Raw genomic sequence first — 14219 nt, forward strand, 5'->3', positions numbered from 1 at the left:
CTTTTTTTTTTTTTTTTTTGAGACGGAATTTTTGGCTCTTGTCGCCCAGGCTGGGCGACATCTCGGCTCACTGCAACCTCTGCCTCCCAAGTTCAAGCGATTCTCCTGCCTTAGCCTTCCAAGTAGCTGGAATTACAGGCTCCCGCCACCACGCCCGACTAATTTTTTGTATTTTTAGTAGAAACGGGGTTTCGCCATGTTGGTCAGGCTGGTCTTGAACCCCTGACCTCAGGTGATCCACCCGCCTCGGCCTCCCAAAGCTGGGTTTACAGGCGTGAGCCACCGCGCCCGGCCTTTGCTGTTGTTTTTTTGGTGGTTAGCCGTACTGGAGAAGAGAGGTCCTGTCGGGAAAGAATACTGGCCCTGGAGATTACACATCCGCCTTCGCATCAGCAGAACAGGGACGCTGGGAGTGCGAGCCGCCCTCCGGTTAGTCTGTCCCCTGACCCGGAACCGCACCGGTGCCACCACTCACCGGCTGCCCACGTGCCGGCTACAGCGGCCACGTGGGGCCCTGAGGAAACGCCTTTAAAAAGGTTTGTCCCCTACGCTGCCCAGTACGGAGGAAAACCGGAGGAGAGCGCAGGAGGAAACGGTACTGGCTGGAGGCCGGACTTGTAGGAACCCGGGACTGCCTGGGGCGGGGCCTGGGGCGGGGCTTGGTGGCGACCGCCCGCGGGGAGGGCGGGGCTTGGTGGCGACCGCTCGCGGGGAGGGCGGGGCCTGGGACTCAGAGGGCTGGGCTTTGGAGAGCAGCTGGCCGACTCTACATCGTCGCTTGGACCCTTCGGCTTCCGCCCTGGAGCAAGCCCCGGAAGCTGGACCGCCATGGAGTCCACGCTGGGCGCGGGCATCGTTATAGCTGAGGCGCTACAGAACCAGCTAGCCTGGCTGGAGAACGTGTGGCTCTGGGTCACCTTTCTGGGCGATCCCAAGATCCTTTTTCTGTTCTACTTCCCCGCGGCCTACTACGCCTCTCGCCGCGTGGGCATCGCAGTGCTCTGGATCAGCCTCGTCACCGAGTGGCTCAACCTCGTCTTCAAGTGGTGAGACAGCGAAGCCCTCCGGCATCCTGGTCCCCGCCCCCGAGGGCCCTGAGTCATGTGTAAGCCCTGGTCTCTCCCAGCAGCTGTCTCAAGGGCCTTCCCACCCCTACTCTAGTCCCTAATTTTTTTCCCTTTGAGCGTCTTTGTGCAACTTGGACTCAAACCTCAAAGTCCACCCATCCTACTCATTGGACCAGTGTTCCTCAAACTGGTCTGATCGAGAAATCACCTAAGGGGCGTGTCTAAAATGTAAATATCCCATCCTCATCTCACACTTACTGATTTAGAAACTCCAAGGGGGCTGGGCGCGGTGGCTCACGCCTATAATCCCAACACTTTGGGAGGCCGAGGCGGGTGGATCACGAGGTCAAGAGATCGAGACCATCCTGGTCAACATGGTGAAACGCCGTCTCTACTAAAAATACAAAAATTAGCCGGGCATGGTGGCGCACGCCTGTAGTCCCCAGCTACTCGGGAGGCTGAGGCAGGAGAATTGCTTGAACCCAGGAGGCGGAGGTTGCAGTGAGCCAAGATCTCGCCATTGCACTCCAGCCTGGGTAACAAGAGCGAAACTGTCTCAAAAAAAAAAAAAAAAAAAGAAAGAAACTCCAAGGGGTTAGGAATTTATTTTTTATTTTTATTCTTTTTGTTTTTTTGGGGAAAAAAATATGTATATACCGAATATATTCTCTCTCTATATATATATATTGTCTATATATCTGCATATAGATATATGGAGCGAGAGAGAGAGAAAGAGAGACAGAGTCTTGCTTTGTCACCCAGGCTGGAGTGCAGTGGCATGGCTTTGGCTCATGAAACCTCCGCGTCCTGGGTTCAAGCCATTCTCCTGCCTCAGTCTTCCTTGTAGCTGGGATTAGAGTTGCGCACCACCACACCCAGCTACTTTTTGTATTTTTAGCGGCGGGGTTTCACCTTGTTGGCCAGGTTGGTCTCGGACTCTTGACCTCACGATCTGCCCACCTCAGCCTCCCAAAATGCTGGGATTACTGGTGTGAGCCACTGCACCCGGCGGGAATTTATATTTTAACAAATATCTGTGGTGATTTAGGTGGAGAGTTCTACCTCTCAATTCACTTTTTCATTCATCTATGCATTCATTTGCTATAATTTTTCAGAAGCATGCTTAGTGCTGGGCATCACAGTAGCTGCTAAGGACAGAGACACCTTGCAGATTAATGTGTGGTCCTTGGACCACACGCAACGGCATAGGCAGCACTTGAAAACTAGCTAGAAATGCAGACTCTCAGGCCCAGGGCCAGAGCTACTGAATCAAAATCTGCATTTTATCAGGGTCCCCAGTTGATTCCCTGTGTGTGTGGAGTAAAGTTTGGGCTAAAGCTCTGCTTTCCAGGGAACACTTTCCCTTCTTTCTCCTTCATTCACTAGTAGGTGACTCTTCACACTGAGACTTAGAAGCCAGGAAGCCCAGGGACATGGGTAAAGGCCCTGTGGCCCTTGGAGCTGGGCATGCAGCCACAACTCCCTTCACCTCAGCCTCTATCGCCAGATCCCCAGCCTGGGGGAAGAAAGGGAGGCTTATACTAGATATCTCAATGGGCTGCAATGACTTGCTGAAACGGCCTCATCCTTAGGTAAAGGGAACCACAGTGGTCTCTTCAGTTCCTTCTTGCCTAATTGCCCTTTGCTTTGTGCGCTCTCCTCCCTCAAAGTCCATAAGCCTCCCTCTCTAGTCCTTGTCCCCCAAAGATCACAATCTCCCCCAGACATTATTATTATTATTATTTTTGAGACGGAGTCTTGCTCTGTCACCAGGCTCGAGTGCAGTGGTGCAATCTCAGCTCACTGCAACCTCCACCTTCTGGGTTCAAGCGATTCTTCCACCTCAGCCTCCCAAGTAGCTGGGACCACAGGCATGTGCCACCGTGCCTGGCTAGTTTTTAAAAATATTTCCACAGAAATATTGTTAGCAGAGACAGGGTTTCACCATGTTGGCCAGGATGGTCTCAATCTCTTGACCTCGTGATCCACCCACCTCGGCCTCCCAAAGTGCTGGGATGACAGGCGTGAGCCACTGCACCTGGCCTCCCCCAGACATTATTTATGTCCCCCAAGTGGCAAAGCCCCTATTCATTTTCTTTTCTTTCTTCCTTTTTTTTTTTTTTAATGACGGGAGTTTTGCTCTTGTTGCTCAGCCTTGAGTGCCATGGCGAGATCTTGGCTTACTGCAATCTCTGCCTCCCAGATTCAAGCAATTCTTCTGCCTCAGCCTCCCAAGTAGCTGGGATTACAGGTACATGTCACCACACCCGGCTAATTTTTGTATTTTTAGTAGAGACGGAGTTTTTCCATGTTAGCCATGCTGGTCTCAAACTCCTGATCTCAGGTAATTCGCCCACCTCGGCCTCTCAAAGTGCTGGGATTATGGGTGTGAGCCACCGTGCCTGGCATTTTTTTTTTTTTTTTTTTTTGAGATGGAGTCTCTCTCTCTTGCCCAGATTAGAGTGCAATGGCACAATCTTGGCTTACTGCAACCTCTGTCTCCCAGGTTCAAGTGATTCTCCTGCCTCATCCTCCCGAGTAGCTGGGATTATAGGCGCCCACCGCCCGCCTGGCTAATTTTTGTATTTTTAGTGTGTGTGTGGTGGGGGGTTCACCATGTTGGCCAGGCTGGTCTCAAACTCCTGATATCAAGTGATCCGCCTGCTCAGCCTCCTAAAGTGCTGAGATTATAGGCATGAGCCACCACGCCTGGCACCCCCATTCATTTTCTAAGTGAGCACTTGATGTATACTAGGCTCAGTTTTCAGAGGCGAGAGGCAGGTGCGTTCTGTATCTTCCTTCCCAGCATGCCGATTCCTGCCAGCATCTCATTTGCTATCCCATCTTTTCACTTCCTGGCCACAGCAGCCTCTTCAGTGTGTGGCTTCCCAGGGCTCAGCCAAGCACTTGCTAGACCAGAGGATTTTGAAGTTTTTTTGTCCTCCTTATTCTTTCTTAATCTCCTGTGTCCATTTCTCACTCCCTTTTTTCAGACATGAGAGGCTCACATAAATAATTTAGATGTGGATAATTCAGGCTGTAACTGGGGACATGGAGGCAGGGGTAGTAGGAGGGTTAGTGAGGGAGAGAGAGCTGGGTCCTGGGCTCTCTATGGATGATAAGAGCTGGCTCTTCAGTGAAAGGGGATAGAGTGGGATGGCTGAGTATCGCAGAGCGCATACACATGCTTGCCACAATCTCTTGCCTCTGTATCAGTTTTATTTTTTATTTTATTCACTTTTTTTGTTTGTTTTCTGCTCCATCACCAGGCTAGAGTACAATGGCACGATCACAGCCCACTGCAGCCTCAACCTTCTGGGTTCAAGTGATCCTTCCCACTTTAGCCTCTGAAGTAGCAGGGTCTACAGGTGCATCCCAAGATGCCTGGCTAATTTTTGTAGTTTTTGTAGAAATGGGGTTCTGTCATGTTGCCCAGGCTGGTCTCGAACTCCTGGGCTCAAGCGATCTGCTTGCCCAGCCTCCCAAGTAGCTGAGACTAAAGGTGTGCACCACTACTTCCAGCTAATTTTTTTTTTTTTTTTTTTTTGAGATGGAGTCTCGCTCTTGTTACCCAGGTTGGAGTGCAATGGCACTATCTCGGCTCACCACAACCTCCGCCTCCTGGGTTCAGGCAATTCTCCTGCCTCAGCCTCCTGAGTAGCTGGGATTACAGGCACGTGCCACCATGCCCAGCTAATTTTTTGTATTTTTAGTAGAGACGGGGTTTCACCATGTTGACCAGGATGGTCTCGATCTCTTGACCTCGTGATCCACCCGCCTCGGCCTCCCAAAGTGCTGGGATTACAGGCTTGAGCCACCGTGCCTGGCTAATTTTTTTTATTTTTGTTGAATCTGGGTCTTGCTATGTTGCCCAGGATGGTCTTGAACTCCTGGCATCAAATGATCCTCCAGCCAAGGCCTCCCAAAGTACTGGGATTACAGTCAGGAGCCACTGTACCTGGCCCCAGGCTAGTTTTTAAAAATATTTCCACAGGCTTTAAGGGTTAAGGGAAAAAAGAAAACAAATAGTGTGCTTTCTTCCTCCTGTTCTAAGGTAGAAAACCATGGCAAGGTATCCATGGATACCTTGAGAGCAATGAACAGAACTGGAGCCCCTTTTTGACTTTACCCCTCAGGCCCTCTGGAGTACTCCGTGTCCTGCTCCTCTTGCATCTCCCTGGCTGTGTGTGCATGTAGAAAGTCATCTTGCATCTGTTCTCTTCCAGGTTTCTGTTTGGAGACAGGCCCTTTTGGTGGGTCCATGAGTCTGGGTACTACAGCCAGGCTCCAGTCCAGGTTCACCAGTTCCCCTCTTCTTGTGAGACTGGTCCAGGTGGGAAGCCTCAAACATCCTCCCCTTTCTCAATGTGGTTAGGATTCAGGTGAACATTTCAGAGTACTTTTTAGCCTGGGTGGCCCAACCATAGGTCTAGCCTCCCAATTACTGGCCCAGAGAACAAAGGAGCCCCAGAGAGACCAAGCTGAGTTACGGGAGGAGGGCACTCATGCTATGTACCAGCTGCCCACCTTGGATAGTACAGCCAAGAGACACAGGTCAGGATAGAAGCCTGAGCGCAATGACCTCAGGTGGCAGTAAAAAGGCCTCAGAGCAGAGCGAGCTATGGATCAGTGCCGGGGAAAAGCTCTCTTCTCAGCCAAGAGAGGCAGCTGTATTATTGGGGCATCACCAGAGGCCCTGGGTTCTGCCTCCATCTTCTCACCACAAGCTTCTGGATTCGCTGGCAGGCAGCCCTTCTGGACACTGCATGATCACAGGAGCAGCCCTCTGGCCCATAATGACAGCCCTCTCTTCACAGTTGGCCACTCGGACCCGCAGGTATACCCTTGGTATTGCCCACCATTGGGAACAGGGCTGATGGCACCATGTACCTAAAAGACTTAGCAGCATGGCAGCCTGGGAGCTGGAGTTCTGGGGTCCCTGGGGTGTGTGGTCAAGCCATGGGGTACCTGGGTGCTACAGGAGGCCGAGCTGTGTATGGACACACTCTGAGCTCCTTGCCTCTCTTCTTTCTAGCCGCTGGGTGAGGGTGATGCCTAGCCTGGCTTATTGCACGTTCCTTTTGGCAGTTGGCCTATCGCGGGTCTTCATCTTAGCACATTTTCCTCACCAGGTGCTGGCTGGCTTAATAACTGGTGAGCAACTGGGGCAATGGGGTGGGCTGAGAGGATGCCTTTGGCAGTGGGAGGATCAGTCTAGGATCTTCCCAACTTCTGTAGAGCCCACCCCAGAGGCTTCCCTTATGTCTTAGTTTGTTCTCTTGCCAAGCTGCACTGCAGCTGGGGGTGGGGGCGGGGAGGGTCATATCCCTAAACTCCTTGAAGCTGCTGTCACTCCACTCTCCTAGGCGCTGTCCTGGGCTGGCTGATGACTCCCCGGGTGCCTGTGGAGCGGGAGCTGAGCTTCTATGGGTTGACTGCACTGGCCCTCATGCTAGGGACCAGCCTCATCTATTGGACCCTCTTTACGCTGGGCCTGGATCTTTCTTGGTAAGTCTCACTTTGAAGCCTGGACGGGCTGGACCCTGTCCTATCTTGCCTGCACCTAGCCTGGTGGGTCTCTGGTTCATTATAGCTAAAAAAGGATACATTACCTATTCACATAGACCCTCACAGGCACAAAGCAGAACATAGGAGTGGGCCCCAGGGGCAGATGGCCAAGAGCCAGTGGCCTTCTACGTTCCAGTCTCTCCTGGCAAGGACTCTTCTTCCCCACAGGTCCATCAGCCTAGCCTTCAAGTGGTGTGAGCGGCCTGAGTGGATACACATGGATAGCCGGCCTTTTGCCTCCCTGAGCCGTGACTCAGGGGCTGCCCTGGGCCTGGGCATTGCCCTGCACTCTCCCTGCTATGCACAGGTGCGTCGGGCACCGCTAGGAAATGGCCAGAAGATAGCCTGCCTTGTGCTGGCCATGGGGCTGCTGGGCCCCCTGGACTGGCTGGGCCACCCCCCTCAGATCAGCCTCTTCTACATCTTCAATTTCCTCAAATACACCCTCTGGCCATGCCTAGTCCTGGCCCTTGTGCCCTGGGTAGTGCACATGTTCAGTGCCCAGGAAGCAGCACCCATCCACTCTTCCTGACTTCTTGTGTGTCTCCTTCTTTCCTTTTTCTCCCACAAAACCAACACTCTGTGACCACCACACTCCAGGAGGCAGCCCCATGCCCTTCCAGCCCCCAAGCAGGCCCTCCTCTAAATCTGCTTCCCTATCACCTGGTCTTAGCCCCAAAGATGGTCCTTCTGTCTCCCAGAGAAGCTGGTCCTCCCTCTTCCTTTCCTCTCAAGCCCCCAAAGAGCAAAGGCAACAGCAAGACCAGCGGGTTCCTGCAACACTGTGAGGGGCAGCTGGGGCAGCCCCAATAAAGCCCTCAAATACTTTGAGTTTCCTTTCTTGCCTGTGCCCACCTCTCCATAGGCCTTGCCTCTGTGTGCATAAGCGGAACCCTTGCCAGGCTGCTCCAGTGGTCTCTGTGCCACCTCCAGCCTTGTTTCCAGGGGCAGAGAGGCAGGAAAGGAGAGGGCTGTAAACTCAGGTGAGACCTCTTGGCCCCCAGATACCCTGCCTCATCACTGCCTAGGCCACATGAGAGGTCCCATGAGATGCTCTGACTATATCCAGTGTAACCCTGACTTTCACCTACAGGACAGATCTTGCGCGCCAGCCTCCAGTTTCCTAAATTGGCTTCTAGCCCAGGGGCTGGAGCAAAGAGTAGTGTTTTTGGCTAGGAAGGAGGATGAACTACTCCATTTGGGAGCCCAGAGAATAGAGACATTGGCCCCAGAAGGCACTGCCAGAAACAAGTTTATTTACACAAGGACACAGTGTAACGGGTTACAAAATCCTTAACTGAAATCCATATCCAGGGAGACAAAGCAAGGAGTGGGTTTACATGAGAACCGGACCAGCCACAGGGAGAGGGTGGGCAAGGGGCCTGGAGCCTGGGGCTCAGTAGAGAGGCCTGGTACACTGGGCCTAGCCCCATCCCCATCCCCCAGGAGGATCTAAAACATACAACACATAGCGAACAACGAACCAATAAATCGATGGTGCTGGGGCTCCTGCTCCTCCCCTGGCTCCTTCAACCCTGCTCAGGCCCCTAATAGGATAATAAATATGTAAACAGATTGGTGGGGCCCTGGGGATGGGAGGAGAGAAAGTATATGTGCTACTGGGGAGGAAGAGGGAGGAAGAGTCAGCCCCCTAGGAGCCACTTCCCATCTTTGGTTTCCTACAGGCTGGACAACATTCCCTGGAAGCCTTGTGGGCCCACAGCCCCTCGCAGGGCTCCTGGGAAAGAGAAGGGGCAGCACCCAGCCCCCTCCTGGTCTTAGCTCCCTTGGGCTTGGGGCCAGCAAAGGGAGCCCAAGAGGTATGGAAGGTCCAGCGGAGGACGAACTCCTGGATCCCTGGGTTCTGACCTTACCCCTTCTAGAATCCCCACTCTCACCATCCCTAGGCTCCAAAGCAAAAGGCCCCAGGAGGGAGTGAGCCCCTGCCCCTTCTCCCTGCAGCATGCTGGATGGCTAGGGAGAGCTAGTCCTGACAGCAGGGGGGCTCTCACCAGCCTGAAGCCCCCCTGCAGGGACCACCTTCTCCCCCTGCCCAGGCTGTGCCAGCAGAGGGACAGGGAGGCCATCCAAGTAAGGTGGGGAGGAGGCCTGGTTCTGCAGCTCCTCCTGGCCCCTGAGAACCCAGGAAACCAGTCGTCTCCTTCCCCCACACACTTTTCATCTTCTCGGCCCGGGGAAGGGGAAGCAGGCCCAGAAGAGTATGAGGCAAGACAGCCCTGCTCACAGACCACAGCCATGGCTTGGCACCAGCCTCCCATCAGTGCTGAGACCAAGGAGGAGGAAGAAAGGTGTCTGTGCAGAGATGGACAGGATGAAAGAAGGGGAAAAGGTGGAGAATCGCAGGGTGGGTGCCCACCTCCCTTCCACTCTGCATCTTAGTAGTGGACCCTCCAGATCCGCCCCCTGAGGCTGGAGAAGGGAGGAGGGTGAAATTAAGGCATTTCCCCCCCCCCAAGTCAGCTGAAACCAAGGCACCGACTTCCTGTTCCCTCCTCACTCAGGGGGGGCTCCAGAACTGGAGGGTACTGTCTGGGTCCCGTGTCCACCTTGAGCTGGCCCAGGCTCCAAGGGGGAAAAGGACAGAATGCAGGGAAATGGGTGGAGGGACACCTGGGTCAGGGCTGGGAAGACACCCCCCACCCCCTGCAAAGGGAGCAGGCTTCTAGAGCTGAGGTGGAGGCCACAGGGCTGGGGGCCTGAGGCAGCGTGGAGGAGCAGGAGGGGCAAGGCTGAGAGACCCACACGGCACACCTTGTTGAATGTGTGACTTTTTGTTTTTAATAGAAAAAATAAACAAAATCACAATGGTAAAGCCCAGTGGGACGGGGGCCAGGGTGTCACAGGGCAGGCTCCTGCTCCATGGGCTCCTCTGCCGGCCTGTTGGGGACAAACACAGGGGAGGGTGTTGAGTTGGGCACACCAGCAGGGGCAAGGGCAAAGAGGCGGCAGGGGTGCTGCTTACCTGGGGCTGTGCTCCCGGGCTGCCGCAGCCTGGACCTGCTCAGCCCCCACCGACAGCAAGGCCATGGCGCTCACAGTCTCAGCCTCCTCGGTCTCACCTGCCTGGGCTTCCCGCAGGGAACGGCCCAGACCAGCGGCGAACTTCTGCACACAGCTCCAGTGTTTGCCTGTGGATGACAGACGGGCAAGGGGTGAGGGAGGGCAGACGACACCCACATGAACTTCTCCAGTCCTGGTGTTCCCACAAGCTCCGCTCCCCTTGGCCGCCCGAGCCCCTCCATGAATCCCCACGCACTCTGGATCTCGATGACTTTCTCTAGTGTGGCCACTGCATTGATGTTGGGCTTTTGCTGCAAGACTGCCTCGTCCAAGGGCTGCAGCTGGCAGGAGAAAGAAGAGAAGGCTTAGGGTGGGGAGTAGGGTTGCAATACGTACCCCTCTAACTGCCCCACTTGGCCCCAGATATCCCTCATGACAGGGGCAAACATGGTCTTTTTGGACAAACCCATACTCAGAAAGCCTTCCCTGGCCATTAGCTATTCCTTAGGACCAAGGAAAAGCTTCCTAAGGGCCTCCCAGTGCTGGCTGGCCCCTCAGCCCCCTGGCCTGCCACCTCCCAGCCCCCACCCCTCACCTCTACACTGAGCAGAGCCGAGACACAAGCCTCAGAGGCATCACAGATGGCGGTCAAGTCGTGGCCTCCCTCCAGGGCCAGCACCACCCGGCCCTCTGCCAGGGTCATCAGCTGCCTGGTCAAGTGGCCAAAACCTTTGGGGATGGGTGAAGGGAGGAGGATGAAATGGTAAAAGGTATTCAATTCAAGAGTAAGAAAAGGAGAGAAAAAGAAACAGGAGAGGCGTGGTGGCTCATGCCTGTAATCCCAGCACTTTGGGAGGCCAAGGTGGGTGAATCACTTGAGGTCAGGAGTTCGAGACCAGCCTGGCCAATATGGTGAAATCCCATTTCTACTAAAAAAAATTTAAAAATTAGCCAGCTGTGGTGGCACACACCTGTAAGTCTCAGCTATTCCAGAGGCTGAGGCAGAAGAATCGCTTGAACCCGGGAGGTAGAGCTTGCAGTGAGTCAAGATCGTGCCACTGCACTCCAACCTGGGCGACAGAGCGAGACTCCATCTCAAACAAAAAGAAAAAGACAAGAGGTGGGACAAATAGCACAAAATATGATGGCAGATGTAAACTCTAATAGACCCATAATAAAATACAATGGTGGCCGGGCATGGTGGCTCACACCTGTAATCCCAGCACTTTGGGAGGCCGAGGCAGATGGATCACAGGAGATTGAGACCATCCTGACCAACATTTTTTGTCTTTACTAAAATACAAAAAATTAGCCAGGCGTGGTGGCGTGTGCCTGTGGTCCCAGCTACTCAGGAGGCTGAGGCAGGGGAATTGCTTGAACCCAGGAGGCAGAGGTTGCAGTGAGCCGAGATCACGCCACTGCACTCCAGCCTGGGCAACAGCGAGACTCCATCTCAAAAAATAATAATAATAATAAAATAAAATACAATGTCAATGGGCTAAATGCCCTATCACAGTCAAAACATTAACAGACTGGCTAAAGACTCCAATGACCAGGTGCTTTCAAGGAGCATCACTGCAACACCAGGGACCACAAGCTCCATTGCTACAGCTCCTGCAATACGAATGCTCTACCCTCTGCTACCCCACTTCCACCTGCCGGCCCCTCAAGGCCAAGGTTGGCAGAGGATGAGTTGGGGGAGTCATCAAGGTGATTCCAAGTCTAGGCCCTGTCCCTGCTTTCCCCATCCGCTGCGGTATCAGTCTGTTCTTGCCCCACACACCATTGGACTATATCCTCACTATTCTACTTCCTCCCTCTATCCCCCAGCATGCTTACATCTGGCGGTGACAGAGTAGCCACCCAGTGGAGACAGATGTCCTTCAACAGCATCAAACCCGGCAGAGACTAGGACCACGTCAGGTGAGAACTCATGGGCAATGGGCATCACTACTGTCCTGCAAAGGGATAGCCCAAGCTGAGCCTGGCAGATGGCCAGGCCAGGCCTCGTCCCACTTATCATGCCAGAGACAACCCCCTTACCCACACTGAACTGAGTGCCTTCTGTCCCCTCCCACTGCAGGGCCCAGGGGGGCTCCCTGTGACTCCCGTGGCCCTTTTCAGTCCCTACCTGAAGGCTGTAAGGTATTCCACATCTCCAATGGGGGGGTCCACACCTCCTGTCCATGCCACATTCACATTGTACCCCACGCCTGGCCCTCCACCAACCTGGAACCAGAGTTGAGGAGAGGGCTATTCTCACTGCCTGGGGATCCCAAACATTGCCCCTGCCCTCGCCCCTGCCCTCACCCCTGCCTCCAGGTCTCACTCCACTGACCTCTGCTCTGCCTGGAGGAGCAGTCAGATCAGTGTGGTCCTCCCTCTTGGAGCCCAGACTCCCCAGGTACCAGCACCACTGGCCTCTGTGGCTCCCCACCAGGTCCCACTGTGCCACCTCCCAGAGGGGCCAACAGATTCTGCATTTACGCCCAGGAGCTATACCTCTTCAGGAGCCCCAGAGCCTGGAAAGAAGTTCCCGTTGTCATAGCGATGCAGAGAGATGTAGAGCACAGAGGGGTCGTTGTAGAATGCCTGCTGGGTGCCATTGCCATGGTGAATGTCCTAGGAGGGGAGGTGGAAGCATCAGGAAAATGGCCCACGGTCTGACGCAATGGTCACAATTCCACCTGTCAGCTGGGCGCTGTCATTCACGCCTGTGCTTCCAGCATTTTGGGAGGCTGAGGGCTGGGGGGATTGTTGAGCCTAGGAGTTCAAGACTCACCTGGACAACACAGCAAAACCCCAACCCCCAAACCAAAAAAACTCCACTGGCCCCACCCCACTGCATGGTAGGCTTTGGGGGTATACCCACCCTTGCCACAGGGCATCTGCATTCTGTTCACAATGGCATTGCCCACCCCAGGCTTCTCTAACTAGGGTCTGAGCCTCTGTGGTGTGGCACTGTGTAGGGGATACTCAAAGCCATGGGACAAATGTGGCAGATCTCCCTACAGAACCCATTCCGCTTCACCGTTTGGGGGAAAACATTAAGGCTAGTAGGGAATTTAAAAGAAGCAGATCACATTCTTTTTCTTTTTGTTTGAGACGGAGTTTCACTCTTGTTGCCAGGCTGGAGTGCAGTGGCACGACCTGGCTCACTGCAATCTCCACCTCCCGCGTTCAAGCAATTCTCCTGCCTCAGCCTCCCGAGTAGCTGGGATTACAGGCATGCGCCATCACACCTGGCTAATTTTTTTTTGTATTTTTAGTGGAGATGGGGTTTCACCATGTTGGCCAGGCTGGTCTCAATCTCCTGACCTAAGGTGATCCACCTGCCTTGGCCTCCCAAAGTGCTGGGATTACAGGCATGAGTCACTGTGCCGGGCCTTTTTTTTTCTTTTTTTTGAGATAGAGTCTCACTCTGTCATCGAGACTGGAGTGCAGTAGCATCATCTCGGCTCACTGCAACCTCTGCCTCCCGGGTTCAAGTGATTCTCCTGCCTCAGCCTGCTGAGTAGCTAGGATTACAGGCTCCCAACACCACATCTGGCTAATTTTTTGTATTTCCAGTGGAGATGGGGTTTCACCATGTTGACCAGGCTGGTCTCAAACTCCTGACCTCAAGTGATTCACCCACCTTGGCCTCCCAAAGTGCTGGGATTACAGGCTTTGAGCCACTGTGCCCAGCCACAAACACATAAGATTCTGAAGAAGGATACAACATTTACATAAATTTTTAAGCCAGAATTGGGCTTCCAAGAGATTTCATCCTTTCCGAGGCTCGCTCCTGGCTACTTCCCCAGCTCACAGAGTGGCATGTGCCTCGCCTCCACCATTTAGAGCAGGGTCTGAGAAGCACCCATGGTAGCACGAGCAGAGTGCTGGGGCTAAAAGGCCTGGTCTGAAACCCAGTGCCAATATCCCCAGCAGAGTGGCCTTGCGTGAGTCACACACAACTGACACCTTCATTTGCAGAAATGGACATCCCTGTTCTTACTACTCGAGGTGGCCATAAAGTACTCATTGGGTTCCTGGTATACAGTCCGTGCCCGCCCCCGCCCCCGCATCATAGGGGGTGGGAGAAAAAATTGGCTACTAGCAATGGCAGCAGCATCACTACTGTCCAAGGTAGGAAATCCCAGGACTTCCTTGCTTGAAGCTGCAATGTGAGGGCCAAGATGGAACAGGAGCTAAATGTCTTTCATAAAGAGGAGGGAGCCCTGCTGGAATGTGAGGTTAGTCATCCAGCAGGAGCCCCAGCACCCTTCCTTCTGCACTGGGCACCTGAGGACGAGGATGACTGGGCTGCTTGGAAGTGGGACTGGGGGAGGGGACTTCCTACTGGGGGGGGGGACTTCCTGAAGGCCGACCCTGGTCCCAGCTCTGCCCACCCCTGCCCAGCCCCACCAGCTCACTGCCTACCCAGTCCACGATGAGGACCTTGCCCACGTTCAACTTCTGTTGTAGGAGTTTCGCTGTGATGGCTACGGAGTTGAAAAAGCAGAATCCCCTGAGGTAGGCGGGGGAGAAAAGGGCAGGAGGTCAGCTTCAGCATGATGTTTG

General features: G+C 54.0%; 2 protein-coding genes across 5 annotated transcripts in view; one reads left to right on the top strand and one right to left on the bottom strand.

Annotated features, from left to right (window-relative positions):
• The first annotated feature begins 686 nt into the window (after window positions 1-686).
• On the top strand, window positions 687-7466 carry G6PC3 (glucose-6-phosphatase catalytic subunit 3). 4 transcript variants are annotated; one of them, XM_017516114.2, is made up of 6 exons: window positions 687-1046; window positions 5294-5400; window positions 5814-5904; window positions 6103-6221; window positions 6434-6575; window positions 6804-7466. In XM_017516114.2, exons 1-6 carry the CDS (start codon window positions 829-831, stop codon window positions 7165-7167), a joined length of 1041 nt encoding a protein of 346 aa, XP_017371603.1. In that variant the 5' UTR covers window positions 687-828; the 3' UTR covers window positions 7168-7466. The 4 variants fall into 4 exon arrangements, with proteins under 4 accessions (XP_017371603.1, XP_017371604.1, XP_017371605.1 ...); XM_037734113.1 differs by having other exon boundaries at window positions 907-1103; window positions 6804-7463; XM_017516115.2 differs by lacking the exon at window positions 6103-6221 and having other exon boundaries at window positions 690-1046; window positions 6411-6575.
• Window positions 7467-7869: 403 nt separating this feature from the next.
• The window catches only part of HDAC5 (histone deacetylase 5), a 46002-nt gene continuing 39652 nt past the window's right edge, over window positions 7870-14219 (bottom strand). The window contains exons 17-24 of the mRNA XM_017516083.2: window positions 14079-14189; window positions 12159-12278; window positions 11788-11885; window positions 11496-11614; window positions 10252-10385; window positions 9913-9997; window positions 9619-9784; window positions 7870-9533 (exon numbers count right to left, since the gene is read on the bottom strand). Coding sequence (XP_017371572.1) covers window positions 9494-9533; window positions 9619-9784; window positions 9913-9997; window positions 10252-10385; window positions 11496-11614; window positions 11788-11885; window positions 12159-12278; window positions 14079-14189 — 873 coding nt within the window. The 3' untranslated portion in view covers window positions 7870-9493. The remainder of the gene's footprint in view (window positions 9534-9618; window positions 9785-9912; window positions 9998-10251; window positions 10386-11495; window positions 11615-11787; window positions 11886-12158; window positions 12279-14078; window positions 14190-14219) is intronic.

The sequence above is a fragment of the Cebus imitator genome, unplaced genomic scaffold, assembly GCF_001604975.1.
Source record: "Cebus imitator isolate Cc_AM_T3 unplaced genomic scaffold, Cebus_imitator-1.0 Scaffold573, whole genome shotgun sequence".
Lineage (NCBI taxonomy): Eukaryota > Metazoa > Chordata > Mammalia > Primates > Cebidae > Cebus > Cebus imitator.

Coding starts and splice junctions, on each gene's coding strand:
- G6PC3 (XM_017516114.2), top strand. CDS start 829: ATGGAGTCCACGCTGGGCGCGGGCATCGTTATAGCTGAGGCGCTACAG. Junction 1,047..5,293: donor CTCAACCTCGTCTTCAAGTG/GTGAGACAGCGA, acceptor GTTCTCTTCCAG/GTTTCTGTTTGGAGACAGGC. Junction 6,222..6,433: donor GCTGGCTGGCTTAATAACTG/GTGAGCAACTGG, acceptor CCACTCTCCTAG/GCGCTGTCCTGGGCTGGCTG.